The sequence below is a fragment of the Oncorhynchus kisutch genome, linkage group LG19, assembly GCF_002021735.2.
Source record: "Oncorhynchus kisutch isolate 150728-3 linkage group LG19, Okis_V2, whole genome shotgun sequence".
Classification (NCBI taxonomy): Eukaryota; Metazoa; Chordata; class Actinopteri; order Salmoniformes; family Salmonidae; genus Oncorhynchus; species Oncorhynchus kisutch.
Window position 1 is genome coordinate 35,317,423 of NC_034192.2, and position 21,113 is coordinate 35,338,535.

At 43.3% G+C, this 21,113-nt stretch overlaps 1 protein-coding gene across 1 annotated transcript; it reads right to left on the minus strand.

Moving 5' to 3' along the window:
- Positions 1-14,194: 14,194 nt before the first annotated feature.
- On the minus strand, positions 14,195-21,030 carry LOC109864755 (ubiquitin-like protein 3). Its single transcript, XM_020452684.2, has 5 exons — positions 20,134-21,030; positions 17,102-17,210; positions 16,666-16,752; positions 16,215-16,292; positions 14,195-16,025 (listed from the first exon to the last, which is right to left on the minus strand). The coding sequence occupies exons 1-5, from the start codon at positions 20,158-20,160 to the stop codon at positions 15,973-15,975; spliced, it is 354 nt and encodes a 117-aa protein (XP_020308273.1). The 5' UTR covers positions 20,161-21,030; the 3' UTR covers positions 14,195-15,972.
- Positions 21,031-21,113: the final 83 nt, after the last annotated feature.

Consider the following 21,113-nt stretch of genomic DNA (forward strand, 5'->3'; position numbering starts at 1 on the left):
ACACTTGGATGGGTATTCACTTGGATTATCCACACTAACAAACGCGCCAATTTAAGCATGCTCTCGCTCGCGCTCTCTCTCTCTCTCTCTCTCTCACGCAATGTTAATAGCGAGGCATTTGTGAGTTTTAATAGCATTTGTGAAACAGGTCCGTCCGGCACCTTAGGGACAGATGGAGAGGATAAATCATGTGTATAAGAGGGCGTTGAATCACATTGGCCTGCAGGGTCCCAGGCAGCATGACAGAGGTCTGCAGACTGCAGCCACAGACCTCCTCCAGGACTCAGTCTGCTTAACCTGCAGCCAGAGGCCAAATCTGAACCAGCTGCCATATAATATGCAACAGTTCCTATAAGTGACCCACAACAATCAATTCAGTTTCAGGCTGACCTGAATCACTTCTTCAACTTTCCTTGAGAACCCAGCTCCCATGCAGATGTGCATCATTTCTATTTTCCTATGCTATGTTCCTATGCACATGTAGGTATGAGGTGTGAGTGAGTTATTTTACTTAAAAAATACGGAAATATCATGTTTACATACATATTCAGACCCTTTACTCAGTACTTTGTTGAAGTACCTTTGGCAGCGACTACAGCCTCGAGTCTTCTTGGGTATGACGCAACAAGCTTGGCACACCTGTACTTGGGGAGTTTCTCCCATTCTTCTCTGCAGATTCTCTCAAGCTCTGTCAGGTTGGACGGGGAGCGTTGCTGCAAAGCTACTTTCAGGTCTCTCCAGAGATGTTCGATCGAGTTCAAGTCCAGGCTCTGGCTGGGTCAATCAAGGACATTCAGAGGCTTGTCTCCCAGTCCCTGCCGCTGAAAAACATCCCCACAGCATGATGATGCCACCACCATGATTCACCGTAGGGATGGTGGCAGTTTTCCTCCAGACGTGACGACATTCAGGCCAAAGAGCTCAATCTTGATTTCATCAGACCAGAGAATCCTTTAGATGCCTCTTGGCAAACTCCAAGCGGGCTATCATGTGCCTTTTACTGAGGAGTGGCTTCAGTCTGGCCACTCTACCATAAATGCCTGATTAGTGGAGGGCTGCAGAGATGGTAAACCTTCTGAAAGGTTCTCCCATCTCCACAGAGGAGCTCTGGAGCTCTGTCAGTGAGCATCGGGTTCTTGGTCACTTCCCTGACTGCTCAGTTTGGCCGGGCGGCCAGCTCTGTGGGGAGTCTTGGTGGTTCCAAACATATTACATTTAAGAATTATGGAGGCCACTGTGTTCTTGGGGACCTTCAATGCTGCAGAAATGTTCTGGTATCCTTCCCCAGATCTGTGCCTCGACACAATCCTGTCTCGGAGCTCTACGGATAATTGCTTCGACCTCATGGCTTGGTTTTTGCTCTGTAGGACCTTATATAGACAGGTGTGTGCCTTTCCAAATCATGTTCAATCAATTGAATTTATCACAGGTGAACTCCAATCAAGTTGTAGAAACATCTCAAGGATGATCAATGGAAACAGGATTCCTCTGAGTTCAATTTTGAGTCTCATAGCAATAGGTCTGAATAGGGATTTTTTAAAACATTTTATACATTCGCAACAATTTCTAAAAACCTGTTTTTGCTTTGTCATTATGGGATATTGTGTGTAGATTGATGAGGATTTTTTTTATTTCATCCATTTTAGAAAAAGGCTGTAACGTAACAAAATGTTGAAAAAGTAAAGAGCTCTGAATACTTTCCAAATGCACTGTATATATACAAGTATATGGACACTTCTTTAAATTAGTGGATTCAGCTATGTCAGCCTCAACCGTTGCTGATAGGTGTATAAAATCGAGCACGCCACCATGCAATCTCCATAGACAAACATTGGCAATAGAATGACTTACTGAAGAGCTCAGTGACTTTCAAATTGGCACGGTCATAGGATGCCACCTTTCCAACAAATCAGTTTGTCAAATTTCTGCCCTGCTAGAGCTGCCCCGGTCAGCTGTAAGTGCTGTTATTGTGAAGTGGAAATGTCTAGGAGCAACAACGGCTCAGCCGGCGAAGTGGTATGCCACACAAGCTTACTGAAGGGGACCATCGATTGCTGAAGCGCATAGCACATCAGTCCTCGGTTGCTAAACTCGCTACTAAGTTCCAAACTGCCTCTGGAATCAACGTCAGTACAAGAACAGTTTGACAGGAGCTTCATGAAATGGGCTTCCATGGCCGAGCAGCCGCACATAAACCTAAGATCACCATACGCAATGCCAAGCATTGGCTGGAGTGGTGTAAAGCTCGCCGCCATTGGACTCTGGAGCAGTGAAAACGCGTTCTCTGGAGTGATGAATCACACTTCACCATCTGGCAGTCCGACAGACTAATCTGGATTTGGTGGATGCCAGGCGTATAGTACCTGCCCCAATGCATAGTGTGTTTTATCGATAGGGCTAGGCCCCTTAGTTTCAGTGAGGGTAATCTTAACGCTACAGCATACAATGACAGTCTAGACGATTCTGTGCTTCCAACTTTGTGGCAACAGTTTGGGGAAGGCTACAATGCCCCCGTGCACAAAGCGAGGTCCCTACAAAAATGGTTTGTTGAGATCAGTGTGGAAGAACTTGATTGGCCTGTAAAATTCCTTGACCTCAACTCCATCAAACAACGTTGGGATGAATTGCAACGCCAACTGCGAGCCAGGCCTATTCCCAACATCAGTGCCTGACCTCATGAATGCTCTTGTGGCTGAATGGAAGCAAGTCCCCGCAGCAATATTGCAACATCTGGTGGAAAGCCTTCCCAGAAGAGAGGAGGCTGTTATAGCAGCAAAGGGGGAACCAACTCCATATTAATGGCCATGCTTTTGGAATGAGATGTTCAACGAGCAGGTGCCCACAGACTTTTTGAATGTAGTCTATGTGCCCGAGGATTGGCAGCAAGTAGAGTGACCGTCTGCTTTAAAGAGCGTTGGTACACCAGCTCCACCATGTCTCAGACAACGTTTCACTCAAGAGTTTTACTCCCCAGGGAATCACAGATGCCCTCTCACACACAACAAACACTCGGAGAGCACACAAAACGGTCATGGATCCGTGTCCTCCCTCTCTCTCTCAGGCTCCATAAACTGAGATGTCGGAAGAAAAAATAAAACCGGATATAAAACCGCTGACCATAAATAATAGACTCTGCAGAACAATAGAGTCTACGTGACCTTTATTTGTTGCTGCTCTCAGCACCACCGGATCCTGATTCCCTGCACCCGCTGCCACTTCTGGCTTCCCAGTCTCTGAGGCCCAGCTGGACAGAACCCTCAGACAGACTGACAGATACCAGAGGTATGAACACCCACTGCTAGTTCACATGGAGGTGAATAGCTACTGCGTCACAGAATATAATATAGTTCAAATTGAAGTACTCGAACAAAAAGGCTTCATCAAATCCATCTGTTGATGTCGTAAATAAAACAAAGTAGAAGGATGTAAACGAAGAGACTGGTTGGAGAGAGAGCATCAAACGGAAAAACAAATAGCTCTGGAGTAAACAGTACATGGGACAAGCAACAAGCAAGAGGGAGTGTTATGTTGTGGTGCTGGAAGGAGGAATGGCTGAATTCTTTGTTGTTGCTGTTTCTATTCATGAGTCGCCCAGACTTCTCGTGACAGACATATGGGCCTCATGCTGAGCCATGGAGACCCAAGTCCCTGAATCATCCTTCTTCAACCCAGACCCAGGCACAGGGAATCAGCATAGCACACAGATGAAGAATAGAGACCAAACCCTCAGGGATCCTGCACAGTGTCTTCTCCCTTTACTCGGGCAATGAGATGCAGCATGCTCTCAGCACTGTTCTCTCTCTATCACTTTCCCTCCCCTGATCCTCACCTCTCCAACTCTCTTTTTCTCACTCTGTTCTCTTTTGGGACACTTTCCATCCTCTACCCTTTCACTTTCTTTATTCTTCCTCCAAGTGGTGTTTTTTCCCCCTTTTATTTGGCTGTAACACAAGGAAACTGCAGAGGACATCCAACAATGCAACACAGGACTTTAGTGAATGCGGGTGGATTTAAGTAACGTCTAACCTTGTCCTTTTACCCTCGGGCTCCCTACACTCCCTCATTTGATTCCCTCTGATGGAGGTGCTGAGGTGTCAGATTCAGCTAGGCCAAGGTTAGGCAGGCCCACGTCTTCACTCGGTGTTAACCCTATGCAATCAATACGCTCAGTCAGTGCAAAGTCAGATCAAACACAACCTGCTGGCAGTGCTGGCCTCATGGAACCGGACTGATCCGGTACAGACCAATCCATTGTGGATCCGTAAGGGTTCTTCAGTGGACTCAAGTCGATCCCCATACATTGTATGTTGGATGGGAATCCCATATAAAACGAACAGGTGAAGTTTGGCTCACCGGTACTCTCATCGTAGTTTGGAGTTCGGTGATACAACATAATCAATAGTATCATAATGCCTACAGCAGACCATGCAGCCCAGCTGTATCCATGCAGCGCTGTGGTGGGCGAGGGGCCAGGTATTTAAATCCCCATCACCATTGGGAATCCTACCAAGAGAGGCCATTAGTGGGGATAAGAGCAGTAATTTAGTGTAGAATGGCAGGGTTGGGCAATGGGCAGGCCTCCGGATCATACCCCCAGCTGACAGTGAACTTCTTAAGATCTCTCACCACCTACTGTAATGCACTGCAATGTGCTGCTAAATGCCTTAATGAGCCACACCCACATTAAAAAATACTATAGTATGGTATAAATACTATAGTATTCACTGTAGTGTTTTTGCAGACTTTATTTGGTACAAACACTACAGCGAATACTGCACTATTTACTGTAGTATTTACTATAGTATTCTACAGTATACAACAACATTCTATAGTAGGTACTACACGTGATCAAGGGATACAACAGTGTATAGTATAGTATAGTATACTACATTTCACTATAGAATTCTATAGTAAGTACTCTCGTATTATATAGTAAACTGTAGTATTTTTTCATGTGGGTATACAGCAACAAGAAGCCCAATGAAGGCAATCAATGAAATACAGCACCGATGTTTGCAGATACTGTGGAAACACGTATAAACGTATAAAGACAAGCATTTCATTACGTACTTTCTCACACACACAGCACAGGCTCACATTTTCAATTGGAAACGCTCTGAAATACTCACGCAAACTGAGATTAGTTGGTTTGAATGATGTCACAGAGCACTTTGGCCAGGCGGTTTGATTCCAGTTTCATATGGTCCAGTTAAATCTCACGGCACCACTGTGTAGGTCAGTGAATGACGAAATGTGTTCAAGGAATGGGCACATGTCCAGATTAGGTCACCTCTCCTCCCCTTCTGGTCCAGTGATCCAAAACACAAATAGACACAGACACTAAACTTCAAACAAACAACTCCTTACTAATACTTATCTTTCTGGTGCCTAGGGAGTCAACTGTCTGAGCCACTGAGGAGATGCAGAAACCAGAGCCACACATTCATAAATCATCATCATCATCCCCATCATCATCATCCCCATCATGGAAGAAAAACAGAGAGATGAGAAAATGCAAACATGAACCAAATGGAAGTCATTAAAGATACATATTCATGACCGTTACCGATGTAACGCATGTCATCTGATCAAAGCCTGAGAGAAATATGATTAATCATTTGTCAGAAGTAAACAATGTTCTTTTTGTGATAATATTTATGTAAACCAATGACAACAGCTGTCTGGATAATATTTATGTAAACAGCTGTCAGGATATCTATACTGAATCTATATCCTTGTCACTATATTTAAAGATCATCTGTTTGGTGGCACAGAGCAGACAAATCAGATAGATTTACAATATGTGGTTTATTAAAACTGATAAACTGTTTTGATAAAACAAAATAACTCAATGTGCATGACTAAAGTGTAATCAAACACAAAGATAACAACATTTAATCACTTTACATGACCTGTTTGATGGCTGAGAAGTAGCTGATTCTGAACCATTCTGAAGGGCATGTAGTTACCAAGTTTTGACACAGCTTTTCTTTGTATAATTTCTTTTGTATGTTTTTCTTCCTAGCTTATTTTTTCTCATTTTATTTCACTAAGAGTTTGGATAGAAACCAGTCCCATAAAGTGACCAGTCGCCCTGCTCTAACAATGAGAACACACAGAGCCGAGCCAAGCCAAGCCAAATAATCCAAACAAATCTATGGCAAAATGTTACTGTAGAAAAACATCAACTGGACCTATATTCACACATCATCTTTGAGCTATTTGTATTATGATCTGCAGCCCCTAGAGGACTCTGCTATTACTATTCCATCTAATATAATTACTAATACCACTGCTAAAAGTCAACACCAGGGATAACCTATTATCCTTAGCAGATCAACTCATCCAAAGAGGCTTGAATTGGGGGCAATTTCCAAATGCCTGAAGGTACCGCGTTCATCTGTACAAACAATAGTACGTAAGTATAAACACCGTGGGAACACGCAGCTGTCATACCACTCAGTAAAGAGACACGTTCTGTCTCCTAGAGATGAACGTACTTTGGTGCGAAAAGTGAAAATCAATCCCAGAACAGCAAAGGACTGGAGGAAACAGGTACAAAAGTATCTATATCCACAGTAAAATTAATCCTATATCGACATAACCTGAAAGGCCACTCAGCAAGGAAGAAGCCACTGCTCCAAAACCACCATAAAAAAGACAGTCTACTAACTGCACATGGGGACAAAGATCGTACGTTTTGGAGAAATGTCCTCTGGTCTGATGAAACAAAAGTAGAACTGTTTGGCCATAAAGACCATCGTTATGTTTGGAGGAAAAGGGTGAGGCTTGCAAGCCGAAGAACACCATCCCAACCGTGAAGCACAGGGGTGGCAGCATCATGTTGTGGGGGTGCTTTGCTGCAGGAGGGACTGGTGCACTTCACAAAATAGATGGCATCATGTGGGAGGAAAATGACGTGGATATATTGAAGCAACATCTCAAGACATCAGTCAGGAAGTTAAAGCTTGGTTGCAATGGATCTTCCAAATGGACAATGACCCCAAGCACACTTCCAAAGTTGTGGCAAAATGGCTTAAGGACAACAAAGTCAAGCTATTGGAGTGGCCATCACAAAGCCCTGACCTCAATCCTATAGGAAATTTGTGGGCAGAACTGAAAAAGCGTGTGCGAGCAAGGAGGCCTACAAACCTGACTCAGTTACACCAGCTCTATCGGGAGGAATGGGACAAAATTCACCCAACTTATTGTGGGAAGCTTGTGGAAGGCTACCTGAAACGTTTGACCCAAGTTAAACAATTTAAAGGCAATGCTACCAAATACTAATTGAGTGTATGTAAACTTCTGACCCACTGGGAATGTGATGAAAGAAGTCAAAGCTGAAACAATAATTATCTCTACTACTATTCTGACATTTCACATTCTTAAAATAAAGTGGTGATCCTAACTGACCTAAGACAGGGAATTTTTTACTAGGATTAAATGTCAGGAATTGTGAAAAACTGAGTTTAAATGTATTTGGCTAAGGTGTATGTAAACTTCAGACTTCAACTGTATATTGTTGCCAAGCCCCCACCCCCCACCTCCCCCCTCCCCCTTTTACAGTGGAATTTTATGAAGGGACCATCTGGTAAAATCCACTGACAAATAAAAAATGGATGTCGCAAAACGATGCCCGGTGGTTGACTGAGTGGCTCCCTCCACAGTTCTACATTGGTGCCGCTACTTCTTGGCTGTGAAAACAGTAGGACTATGTTGATTGAAACCCCTTTCCCTCTCCACATGCCAAGGCAAAGTCCACGTCGTGTCCTTGACTTCTGTCTAGTGTGGGTCCTTTCATGTGGAACGAATTGAGTCACATGAACTGGTGTCATTTTTCCAATTAGGAGAAGAGGGGATGGCTGGAGAAGGGAGTGAAGAGAAGGAAAAGACTGCTTCAGTCAGTGTGTGAACACTCATTCACACCCAGCTGTGTGAGTTTAAGCCATGCGAGCATGTGTGTGGTGGATGTGTGTGTGTGTTTTCATACTGGCCTACTGAACTCTTATAACTCCACCATGAGTAGGGTTCTCGTGCATTTTAAAAAATGAGACGGAGGAATGCACACGCTGTAAAAAATAGGCACAAGTGTACGTACACACTTTCACACAGACAGACAGCGACACACACCAAAACAACTTTCTCACGCATCCTGTCTGGCTTTCTCCCACACTACTGTCTAACCAGGCTGTACAGAAAGGTTGACTGACTTAGAATGACAAGCTCAGACTCTGTGGTATCAGTAGCTTGTCCTCAGTCTATGTGCTCAACTGTGTGTGTGTGTGTGTACACTCACAGCTGGTTTTAATATAAGTGGGACTGACAAGGCAAGATGTATCTGCACCAGCCAGAAGCAGGAAGGGGGAAATGGATTCTGGTAGGCTTAAAAAACAGAGGAATTAAAAAATGTCACAACAAGGTTTGGAAACGTTCAAAGTTTACCAGTAAAGTACCGGAATTTGGTATCTTTCAAGGATTTTATGTAATCTATCACTAGACATCTAGTGGCCCTTTTGGGTACTTCAGATTATTAATGGTGTCTAATTATCTCTGAAACTTTATCTGGCCTTATCACAGGTAAAATATGAAATAATTATATACATTTTTTTTATTGAATGACAAACCTGTAAAACATGATCCTAAATATAAACCATAAGCTTAGTGAATACCATTGGTGTTTAATATGAGGATTTCGGCATGAAATATCCTTTATATATATATATATATATACACTGCTCAGGGAGTGTAAAGGGAACACTAAAATTACACATCCTAGATCTGAATGAATGAAATATTCTTATTAAATACTTTTTTCTTTACATAGTTGAATGTGCTGACAACAAAATCACACAAAAATTATCAATGGAATTCAAATTTATCAACCCATGGAGGTCTGGATTTGGAGTCACACTCAAAATTAAAGTGGAAAACCACACTACAGGCTGATCCAACTTTGATGTAATGTCCTTAAAACAAGTCAAAATGAGGCTCAGTAGTGCGTGTGGCCTCCACGTGCCTGTATGACCTCCCTACAACGCCTGGGCATGCTCCTGATGAGGTGGCGGATGGTCTCCTGAGGGATCTCCTCCCAGACCTGGACTAAAGCATCCGTCAACTTCTGGACAGTCTGTGGTGAAATGTGGCGTTGGTGGATGGAGCGAGACATGATGTCCCAGATGTGCTCAATTGGATTCAGGTCTGGGGAACGGGCGGGCCAGTCCATAGCATCAATGCCTTCCTCTTGCAGGAACTGCTGACACACTCCAGCCACATGAGGTCTAGCATTGTCTTGCATTAGGAGGAACCCAGGGCCAACCGCACCAGCATATGATCTCACAAGGGGTGTGAGGATCTCATCTCGGTACCTAATGGCAGTCAGGCTACCTCTAGCGAGCACATGGAGGGCTGTGCGGCCCCCCAAAGAAATGCCACCCCATATCATGACTGACCCACCGCCAAACCGGTCATGCTGGAGGATGTTGCAGGCAGCAGAACGTTCTCCACGGCGTCTCCAGACTCTGTCACGTCTGTCACATGTGCTCAGTGTGAACCTGCTTTCATCTGTGAAGAGCACAGTGCACCAGTGGCGGATTTGCCAATCTTGCTGTTCTCTGGCAAATGCCAAACGTCCTGCACGTTGTTGGGCTGTAAGCACAACCCCCACCTGTGGACGTCGGGCCCTCATACCACCCTCATCCTACACGGACGTTTGTTTCTGACCGTTTGAGCAGACACATGCACATTTGTGGCCTGCTGGAGGTCATTTTGCAGGGCTCTGGCAGTGCTCCTCCTGCTCCTCCTTGCACAAAGGCGGAGGTAGCGGTCCTGCTGCTGGGTTGTTGCCCTCCTACGGCCTCCTCCACGTCTCCTGATGTACTGGCCTGTCTCCTGGTAGCGCCTCCATGCTCTGGACACTACGCTGACAGACACAACAAACCTTCTTGCCATAGCTCGCATTGATGTTCCATCCTGGATGAGCTGCACTACCTGAACCACTTGTGTGGGTTGTAGACTCCGTCTCATGCTACCATGAGAGCACCGCCAGCATTCAAAAGTGACCAAAACATCAGCCAGGAAGCATAGGAACTGAGAAGTGGTCTGTGGTCACCACCTGCAGAACCACTCCTTTATAGGGGGTGTCTTGCTAATTGCCTATAATTTACACCTGTTGTCTATTCCATTTGCACAACAGCATGTGACATTTATTGTCAATCAGTGCTGCTTCCTAAGTGGACAGTTTGATTTCACAGAAGTGTGATTGACTTGGAGTTACATTGTGTTGTTTAAGTGTTACCTTTATTTTTTTGAGCAGTGTATATATATATTTCTTCCCCCTTATTTTAGTATGTCAATATGTATTTGCTGTCAATGTTTTGACGTCAAACGGGTGGCAGTTGTGGAAAAAGTCAATTGTAGGAAGTTACAGAGTTCATTGAAAATAATTAGTGGTGTAAAGTGCTTAAGTACTACTTTAAGTAATTTTTGGGGATATCTGTACTTTACTTTTATATTTATATTTTTTCCAACTGTTACTTTTACTTCACTACATTCCTAAAGAAAATAATGTAGTTTTTACTCCAAACATTTTCCCTGAAACCTAAAAGTACTCGTTACATGTTGACAGGAAAATGGTCCAATTCACACACTAATCAAGAGAACATCCCTGGTCATCCTTTCTGCCTCTGATCTGGCACACTCACTAAACACAAATGCTTTGTTTGTATAAATGATGTCTGAGTGTTGGAGAGTGCCCCTGGCTATCCCTCAATAAAAAAAAGAAAATACATTTGTGCAGTCTGGTTTGCTTATTATACGGAATTTGAAATGGTTTATACTTTTACTTTTGATACTTAAGTACATTTGAGCAGTTCCATTTACTTTTGATACTTAAGTACATTTAAAACCAAATACTTTTACTCAAGTAATATTTGACTAGGTGACTTTCACTTTACTTGAGTAATTTTCTATTAATGTATCTTTACTTTTACTCAAGTATGACAATTGAGTACTTTTTTCCACCTCTGTAAATAATGCCATTGTTGACTAAATGCTTTTTTCATTAATTAGGCTATTTTCACTTGAACCATGTGGTCTATCTACTAGAAACTTATGGACACAGATATAACCAATTAGTACTATACAGTGAGGCAAAAAAGTATTTAGTCAGCCACCAATTGTGCAAGTTCTCCCACTTAAAAAGATGAGAGAGGCCTGTAATTTTCATCATAGGTACACTTCAACTATGACAGACAAAATGAGAAGAAAAAAAATCCAGAAAATCACATTGTAGGATTTTTTATGAATTTATTTGCAAATTATGGTGGAAAATAAGTATTCGGTCACCTACAAACAAGCAAGATTTCTGGCTCTCACAGACCTGTAACTTATTCTTTAAGAGGCTCCTCTGTCCTCCACTCGTTACCTGTATTAATGGCACCTGTTTGAACTTGTTATCAGTATAAAAGAGACCTGTCCACAACCTCAAACAGTCACACTCCAAACTCCACTATGGCCAAGACCAAAGAGCTGCCAAAGGACACCAGAAACAAAATTGTAGACCTGCACCAGGCTGGAAAGACTGAATCTGCAATAGGTAAGCAGCTTGGTTTGATGAAATCAACTGTGGGAGCAATTATTAGGAAATGGAAGACATACAAGACCACTGATAATCTCCCTCGATCTGGGGCTCCACGCAAGATCTCACCCCGTGTGGTCAAAATGATCACAAGAACGGTGAGCAAAAATCCCAGAACCACACGGGGGGACCTAGTGAATGACCTGCAGAGAGCTGGGACCAAAGTAACAAAGCCTACCATCAGCAAGGGCATTGAAGATGAAACGTGGCTGGGTCTTTCAGCATGACAATGATCACAAACCCACCGCCCGGGCAACGAAGGAGTGGCTTCGTAAGAAGCATTTCAAGGTCCTGGAGTGGCCTAGCCAGTTTCCAGATCTCAACCCCATAGAAAATCTTTGGAGGGAGTTGAAAGTCCGTGTTGCCCAGCAACAGCCCCAAAACATCATTGCTCTAGAGGAGATCTGCATGGAGGAATGGGCCAAAATACCAGCAACAGTGTGTGAAAACCTTGTGAAGACTTACAAAAACATTTGACCTCTGTCATTGCCAACAAAGGGTATAGAACAAAGTATTGAGATAAACTTTTGTTATTGACCAAATACTTATTTTCCACCATAATTTGCAAATAAATTCATAAAAAATCCTACAATGTGATTTTCTGGATTTTTTTTCCTCATTTTGTCTGTCATAGTTAAAGTGTACCTATCATGAAAATTACAGGCCTCTCTCATCTTTTTAAGTGGGAGAACTTGCACAATTGGTGGCTGACTATATACTTTTTTGCCCCACTGTATATTAAAACAGAAGATTCCAGTAACTTTGGTAAATTACCGGTAACGTTGCAACCTTAGTCACAACCCACTGCAAGTGCAGAGCCTCAGACATCTAATGCTCTTATGATGTTCACACAACTATTACCCAGAGTGCCTGCAGAGGGCCTCTGAGAGAGAGGGGGTTGGGGGGGAGCTGGAGGATGGAGTGTGAGATACAGAGCCCAAGATGAACAGAGGGAAAAAGAGTGACGGGTCTCCCAGGGCCTCAGAAATCACTACAGACAGGCCTCCGCTCCGCCACATGCAGCCCTTCTCCCAGATCACGGCTTCCCTGCAGAGGAGAGTCCCCAGCCAAGGCCAGAGGAAGCTGGGTATGGCAGCTGTACGCCACCCCACCCCTGCTGATCACCACAGCAGCATAGCACACTGTACACAGAGACAGCCCAGCTGAACCATGTGTGGTTCTGTCACCCTTGGTCGCCAAACCTGGACTGGGGCCCACTCTAACACACTGGACAGACTGACCGCACGTGCCAACTCATGCAAGACCGCAAAGTTATTCATCCTGAAACATTGGTATCTGTGTTTAGAGCAGTGATGCTTTCAACAGATGCTGCTTCCAGGTCAGAGATGCTGGTTATCACCTCACAGTTGAGACCCCTTTGTTATGACCATCTCTCTCCTCTGTGTTACTTCATCCACTGCCAGACAGAGAGCTAAAAACAGACAGAGAGACATGAGCAGATGTATGGAAGAACAAGTAGTTTATTTAAAAGATTAAGAACAGCAGTAGGTTTTAGAATAAATCTGGGAGCTTGACAGCACTTTTCCTAACTTTAATTGCCAACGTCAACTGGAAACCTGGAGCGCTCTCAGTTATACGTCATAACCAGATTTTTGGAGAGAATAATATTGAATAATAGGAGCTCGACCAACTGTTACGACTGAATCACTACAACATGCATAGCATTTTATATGGGGTCTAAATCGCAGACAGAATCCAAGACGCCCAAACTTATTTCCAGCACCAAAACTATATAAATTGGTATCAGAATGTATTAAAAGAGCAATTATTTTATATTTTTTAAATGTATTTAACTTTTATTTAATCTAGTGACTGATTACTACCTTTTAGTTATCCAAGTCCACATATGGTAATCCATCAAAACTACACTGATTCTTATCCATTGTTAAGGTAATTTGTGATATTGGAGAGTAATATTGATCAGTCTACTACTTAACTAAATTCATTGCAAAGAACCTCTGAATAATAGATAATGTCAGCCAACCATTATTACAGTCAGAGGAAAAGGTTATGTAACAGCCAACATCAAATAGTACATTTTGACCTTGGAGTATCACACATGGAATTCATATCGGTAGAGGGGCTCCCAAGTGGCAAACCAGTCTCAGGCACTGAATCTCAATGCAAGAGGTGTCACTACAGTCCCTGGTTCGAATCCAGGCTATATCACATCCAGCCGAGATTGGAAGTTCCATAGGGCGGTGCACAATTGGCCCACCGTCGTCTGGCTGGGGTAGGCCGTCATTATTTTCTTAACTGACTTGCCTAGTTAATTAAAAAAAATACAAGTATGGGACTCAACCAGGAGGTGTTGAACAGTGATAGCCCAGGGCCTAGGATGAGAATGGAGTAGCTACACAACACTGCCACCCAGCTGCCATCAATCTCCTCTACTACTGACAAAGAATATAGATCTGTCCCCTATATCACAAGTCACAACCTCTACAATGAAGAATGCATATTGTCCAAGCAAAGTGTTCCACACTTAACTTAGAACATTTCTTTAAGATATTTTATTAATTTATAATACAAGCAGACCACATTTCATTAGTATTCTTTATTTTTTTAAATACATTTATTCATATTGAGCTACATTTCATAGCAGTGACATTGGTTGACAGACACTAACCAAAGGACTCACTAAAAGGAAGGATTCACACTGTTTCCATGGAAACCACAGCCACCCAAGACCAATCTGTTCTACTCCACCACCTGCATCACTAACCTCCAGTGTTCACACACAAACACACACACACCGTTTTTAGGTTCAAACACACACCCATTACTCAAATACACAAACTGTCTCCATACACTCAGTCCTTTCCCCAACCTATCCACTCACACATACAGTCATGTAAAATTAATACACAATTCCCACACACACACTAACCCCTGGAACAAAAGGCATTCAATTAACAGGAGTCAGACATCAGCAACTGGACAAACAATATCAATACAAGATAAAAATTGACATTTTCCAATTGCAATATTAATGATATTACTGAATAATTCCACAATCAAAAAGGCAAACAAAAACAGACAGCATCCAAACAAAAAGGAGGTCAAATACCATCATCATCATCATTTCCTCCTATTTTCCAGAGGGGAATCCTCTCCAAGGACTTGCTCCCTCATACCTCTGGTCCTAATGTCCTGTAGTTGGCCATGAAGACCTCCAACTACCAACACCTCTCTGTTGACTGGCTCCTGGTGTCGATTCCCTTATTCCTCACTGAGGTCGGACGGGGAGTGGCGAGGGGGCTGTCCCATGGGACGGGATGTAGTCTAAATGGTCATGTTGAGCAGAGGTGGAAGCCATACAGAATGACAATGGTCACTCAGAAGCAATCCTTCAATACTTTTCACTCAGTAAAAGGGGGGGGGGGGGGGAGCAGGGTTTCACAACCAGGGGGAGAATGTGTAGGAGTTAGTTCAGATTCTTCTAGCTAGACCAGTTCATCATTCACCGTCGAGGTGATCAAACACGTGACAATGCCACACACACAGGTGTCCCTTTACAACTTTGAACTCTTCCTCTGTTGGTCCAAGTCCAGGAACAAACACGAGTGTGGCCCATGTCACAGAGATACACACTCCACTGGTGCTATGGCAGACTACACACACCCTGCTAGTAGGAGTCAACTACTGTACTGTGCACGGTCTACATCGGGTGAGGAGGATGGCACTTTGTCTAACAGTAGGACATTATTCTCTCTTCCTCTGTAAGATGGGGAGATTAAGACGATACAAAAAAACGATATATATATATATATATATATGAGAAACACTTTCTAATAAACAACCCAGTTAAGTGCAATGAGAGGTTTTAACGCCGTTCTACAAGAGCCATGGGAACTTCCATTTCATTTCATTAGCAGAAAGTTACTTGGAGTCAATGCAAATGACCAACGCCACAGTACAGGTCAATGTTCCGAAGTCATAGTTTGACAGTGTTTCTGTGGGAGGTCTTCAAAACCTGTATGGTCACCCAGCTATCTCATCCTGGGTAACCACAGAGATTATATGTACAAATTCTTAACATGGTTTTACAACACAGAAGAAAAAGGCAGAATCTGGCAAAAGGGTGAAAAAAGAAAATTGATCTGAATAAATGGGTAAAAAAAAAAAAACTACTAATAATTCCAAAGCCACCGATTGGGCCAGAGTGCCACAAACATGTGCCAGACAGCAGCCTGACAGCTCTGTGACCCATCTCCCTGTGATCTCTCCAAATCCATGGTTGACGGGCAGACAGAAGCCGAGCAGGGGTGAATGTGGGGGAGGGTTAAGGGGAGGATTGTGGTTTGTTGTCGTCTTTACAAGAGCAGACAGCAGTTGCTCTCCGCGGTCTTCTCCCGGTTACGTTGACCTACAAAGACGAGGACGATAGAAAGAAACTTGGTGAGACGAGAGCAAATATCACCAGACTTTCCGGTTCAAAAGGGACCATAAGGCCTAAAGCTGTAGCAATTACAGCTCAACATGGTCACTGACAGCTAGGTGATGGGATGGGTTGACCTCCTTGAGATGAGACAGAACGAGACTGAGGGGTTCTCACCATGGGAGTTAGGCTCTGGCAGGGTCTCTCTGGCAACCAAGTGCATGACAGTTGTTCGGCCAGGGGGCAGCTTTAAAGCTTAGAAAACAAAAAAGGACAGACAATGAACAATTAATATGCAGAATATATAAATCCTCTTTAATTATGGTATTACTAAACATGTTCCGAATGCCCATTCTCCATCCTTAAGTGTGGCACGGGTAACCCTCTAGAGTCTAAGGCCACCATCGGCGGATGTGGTGGATTGAGACACAGCCCATGCAAAAAAACTGAATCTCTTACTCAACAGTTGATGTTTTTATTATGCTAATTAGATGTTTGCGGGGGAGCGGACACCGACTCTAGGGTCAAACTTAATTTCAAAGGACACAGGTCATTCAATTACAGTATTCACTAGTAAATTTCAGACATGTAGGATGAATGTGTGTGTGTAGGAGGGTCCATCAAATACCTCCCAGGGTGACGTTGCCATGCAGGAAGCGTCCCTGGAAGATGAGGCGTAGGATGCTGGCGCTGCTCACCTGCTCCTCCTCCCATCCTGATGGAGCGATGAGACAACACACACAAGCTCAGGGGAGAATTTTTTAAATCAGCGCCAGAAACACTCAGACACTTCCTGCAGTGGTTGAACCCACACAAACATTACTACCATCATCAGGGGTGTGGAGATGGAATAAAGTGTTACGACACAAGGCATGGTCCAACAGCTGTTCCTATAACAGTAACGAACTTCAAAGTGGGCATTCACAACAAGAAATAGAAGTATGCCCAGTACACTAAATCAGACAGTTGAAGTGACCTGATTCATTCCACAATACAACTCAATAGAAAACAAGACAGTGAAGTGGTAGTTTCTTGGTCCACCTCCCAACATGCAAAAAACTCACCCAAGGGCCAGTTATCAAAGACGTGCTTGGCGATGTCCATGGCCGAGTCGTTGGGGGAGAAGATGAAGTCTTGTGTCTTCCCACTGACCAGGATAAGACGCAGGTTCACCTGGAATGGCCCAAACAAAACATTGACTAATCCTACACATGCTCCACAGAAATCACAAGATTAACGTATAATAAAAGTCCACATTTCCACCCCATCGAGCAATGAGAGGCACGTAGCTACGCCTAATCACATGGAATCCTTCCGTTTTCTCTCACCTCGAATGACATGAGATGACCTTCGGAAGCCTGCACCAAAACTGGCATTCCAGTCTAATTAGATTTCTCTGGTGCAGCTCTCAGCCCCTTTGACTGGGCTGCTTCCTTCAGAGAGGACTGAGCTTGTTGTGTAGTGAGCCCCTATAGTAGGACGGGGCATAGATAAGGGTGGAGCTGGGGGGTGATGGGATGGAGGGGGAGAACAGTGGGCCTTCAGTGGCTTGAGGCAGGGAGCAGCTCCTCTCTCCGGGCTGTCGGCCTAATGTGATAACCCCAGGTGTCCCAGACAGGCCTGGGCCACATTATTACATTGATATTGCCAACGCGTAACCCGGGGGGGGGGGGGGGGGGGTGTACGTGAAGGTCTTAGAAAGGGCTTTTCCCTGCTCTTCTTTGTACCCACCCAGTCCACTAAATGAAAGCATCGAAAGAAAAAAATACATGAAAATGTGTTTGGCATGTTGCCCTAATCGTACTAGCACCTCATGACATGTTTCCCTAAAGCCTTAAAAAGGCTCCTAAAACAAACAGAGACCATTTCATATGTATTAGTCATTTAGAGTCCAAAAGGATGGTCCTGGTTTAATTTTTAGGAGACTTGGGTAATGGCACTTAAAACAATATATATATTCTTGGATTTAAAATAGTTATTTGGTTTAACGGTTACATCATCCACATGCTGTTTGCAGAGTTCTGCTGGGAATAAACGGCGAAAGAGAAGGACAAGGTAAGGCAGTTGGTCCAGTGCATTGAGTCAAATCCCAAATGCCACAGAATAATGAATCAAATGAATAAAACCAACTGACTATTTCTGAGAAATCATAGTACATACAAGTCATGAAATTGAAATCCCATTGGGCAATAGGGAAACAATTTCACATGAAGTAGATTGAGGTAGTGCAACTCTGAGGTTTCCTGTCAGACACTCCATGTAGGCTATGTAAATGGGATCTATTATCAACTCATCAATTCTAAACTCATGAAACATCCGCTACGGTAAGTAGCCTTAAGCATACACAGCAGTGCCTGCACAAGAGACCCAGGCTCAAAGCCTTCCCTCCTGTGGTGGCAGCAGCCCCAGGTCAGAACCTCTGATAGGGAAAAATGCTCTGAAGCATCATTATGGACGGAAGGCACACCGTCTCCACCCCTCCTCTGCATTAGTTGACGAATCGTAACACGCTGCACACACAACCACTGCCTCACATTTAAAAAATAAATCATTCACCAAAGTAGATATTGGTATTCCACCAGAATCCAGAAAATGCCTGGGAAATCATGGCATTCCAACCATTAGGCCTACCAATACTATTATAGTTTGGAGACCAATATCAATGTTACGTTAACAGATGGGTATTTTCCCCCACATATTACAATGTGTTCATTTGATCCTAAACTTTCTCTGTTGGTAATCAGGGAAGCCAGAACAAAGTGTGTGCCACCAGGTGTGACGTCAGGACAGTCCTACAATGATCCGTTTACAAACACACCAACCCCCCCCCCCCTAAGCAGAGGAAGTCCCGTCCCCTCCCCCCCATGAACTGCATAACCCCTCCGTGTGGGGTTACATACCCATGTCATCATTAACAAGCTTTAACCCCCCCTTATCCACAACCAAACAAAAAACAAACTAGAATCTGCCCAGCTGCCCTTTATTTTAATCCATCAAGGATATACTGTTAAGACAAACAAAAATGCGCTTTAAAAACTCAGATTTGAATTAAGAGAAAAGGTCTGCAACATGCGTGCATTGAGAACAGAAATGTGACAATGAGGGATTCTACCAAATAAGCAAAAGTAGAGGAATCCAGAACACCACAAGCTGGCATCAGTACAACAGTACAGGCAGTCCAGAGTAGCCTACTAGCTTCTGCATTGATTTTTTATTTATTATTATTTTTTTTTTAACTGAGGAGAACCAGTCAAATTGAAATCATAAACAATCTCCTCTCCATCCATGCCTTAAAAACCATGTCCGTGGCACTTGTGTTACACTGGTCATACAGGTTTGTTTAAGAAATTAACAATATCCAAGAGGGTAGAGCTGTGATTTGGGGATATGAATCAAATCAGTTAAAGGTCCAATGCAGGCGTTTATATCTCAATAGCAAATCATTTCTGGATAACATTTAAGTATCTTAGCGAGATTTTAAAAAATAAAAAAAGATTTTTTTTATAAAAAAAATAAAAAAAAATCTTTGCAAAAAGGACAATTTCTCAAGCAAGAATTTAGCTAAGACTGTCTGGGAATGTTTTGAGTGGGGAAGTTTAAATGAGCTGTTATAGGCAGAGAGGTTTGGAACTCGATTGGTCTATTAACCAATTTACCACATGGTGACATCACCATAGAAGACCAAAACTCCCTCCCATCAAAAATGGCTGACATTTCAGGCAGTCTGACAAACAGCTCTTACACTAAAAGTGCATTATAATTTTCACAGCATTATTCCAACCCCAGTGTGGAAATGTTTATAAAAACATAGGGGGGGTGGGGGGGGGGGGGGGGAAATCACGTTTGACTGCACTGGGCCTTTAAGGCTCACCTCTACAAAAAATGTGGGGCAATCTCAAAATGTAGTTTGACAGATGATTACAGAAATAGCAGCTATTCTGTTTGAGTTAATCCCTGATCCTAAACTAGCCTCCAAATACATTCAGACATGGAAAACATCACACGCACTGTAACCACGTCAATATTAGACATGTACAGCATTGAATCTTATGCAGTAACTAAGGATTGGTTATGTTGGGTTGCAATTAATACTCACAATATCGACATCCCTTTGAGTTGTCATGGCTCTGAAGCTGCTCTGAACAGAGCCGACTGGGCAGTTAGTGTTGCGCTTTGCTGATGGAGACTGGGCCAAACCCCTGGCACAAAGAACACTGTGTGCGTTTCACTACTCCCACCCCCCTCCTTTCTCTGCTTTCCACAGCCTGGCACCAACTCAAGCGCTCTGACCAACGTGAAACATAAAATTGGTTACAAGATTCGCCTGTTGATGTGATATCTGCGAACGATGGTGGCTAGGTGTCAAGCGTATATATCAATCAACCACTGCCTAGCAATCATACACTGTCAGACGGAAGCTATTTACTTGCATAGCATTTGGCTACACATTAGCTAGTTAGCTAGCTAGCTTCAGTAGCTTGCCAACACTAACGTTACTTAGTTAACAACAGATGGCTATAAACTCGTTGCTTTATCCTCGACAGATTAACTCAAAATCATCCGTATTGCCTGACAAGATCTCCTAACGCTGGCTTGTAACTAGTAGCATGGTTGGCTAGCAAGGAGATGACACCCGAAGAAACGTTAGGTAGCTGTGTTCATTTACAAGGAAGGTAACTAACTTATATAGGTAGGTAGCTACGTTGCTAAAATGTAACTAAAGTGAACATATCTGACTGCGGCAGAAAAGAGGAACTGTGGGAGCACAGAAAAGACAACCCGCGATATCACTACCGTTAATCTTAACACAAAAAAACCTCACATCTCTAAAGACCGTAACGGTATAAAACAAATACTTAAATATATAAGCATCCCAATGGTTAAACGTATCCCACGTTTGGGTGTCTCTTTCCGTCAAATAACATCGAACCTAACTACTGCTTGTCGAAGAATAATGGCAGGACATTTAAAGACACCGGAAATCAGCTGTTTGTCAACATAGGAAACGAAAGTATTTCTGGGAGTTGCAGTCTTGCCATTAGATTCCATTTTGATTGAACAAGTGATGAAAGTCGG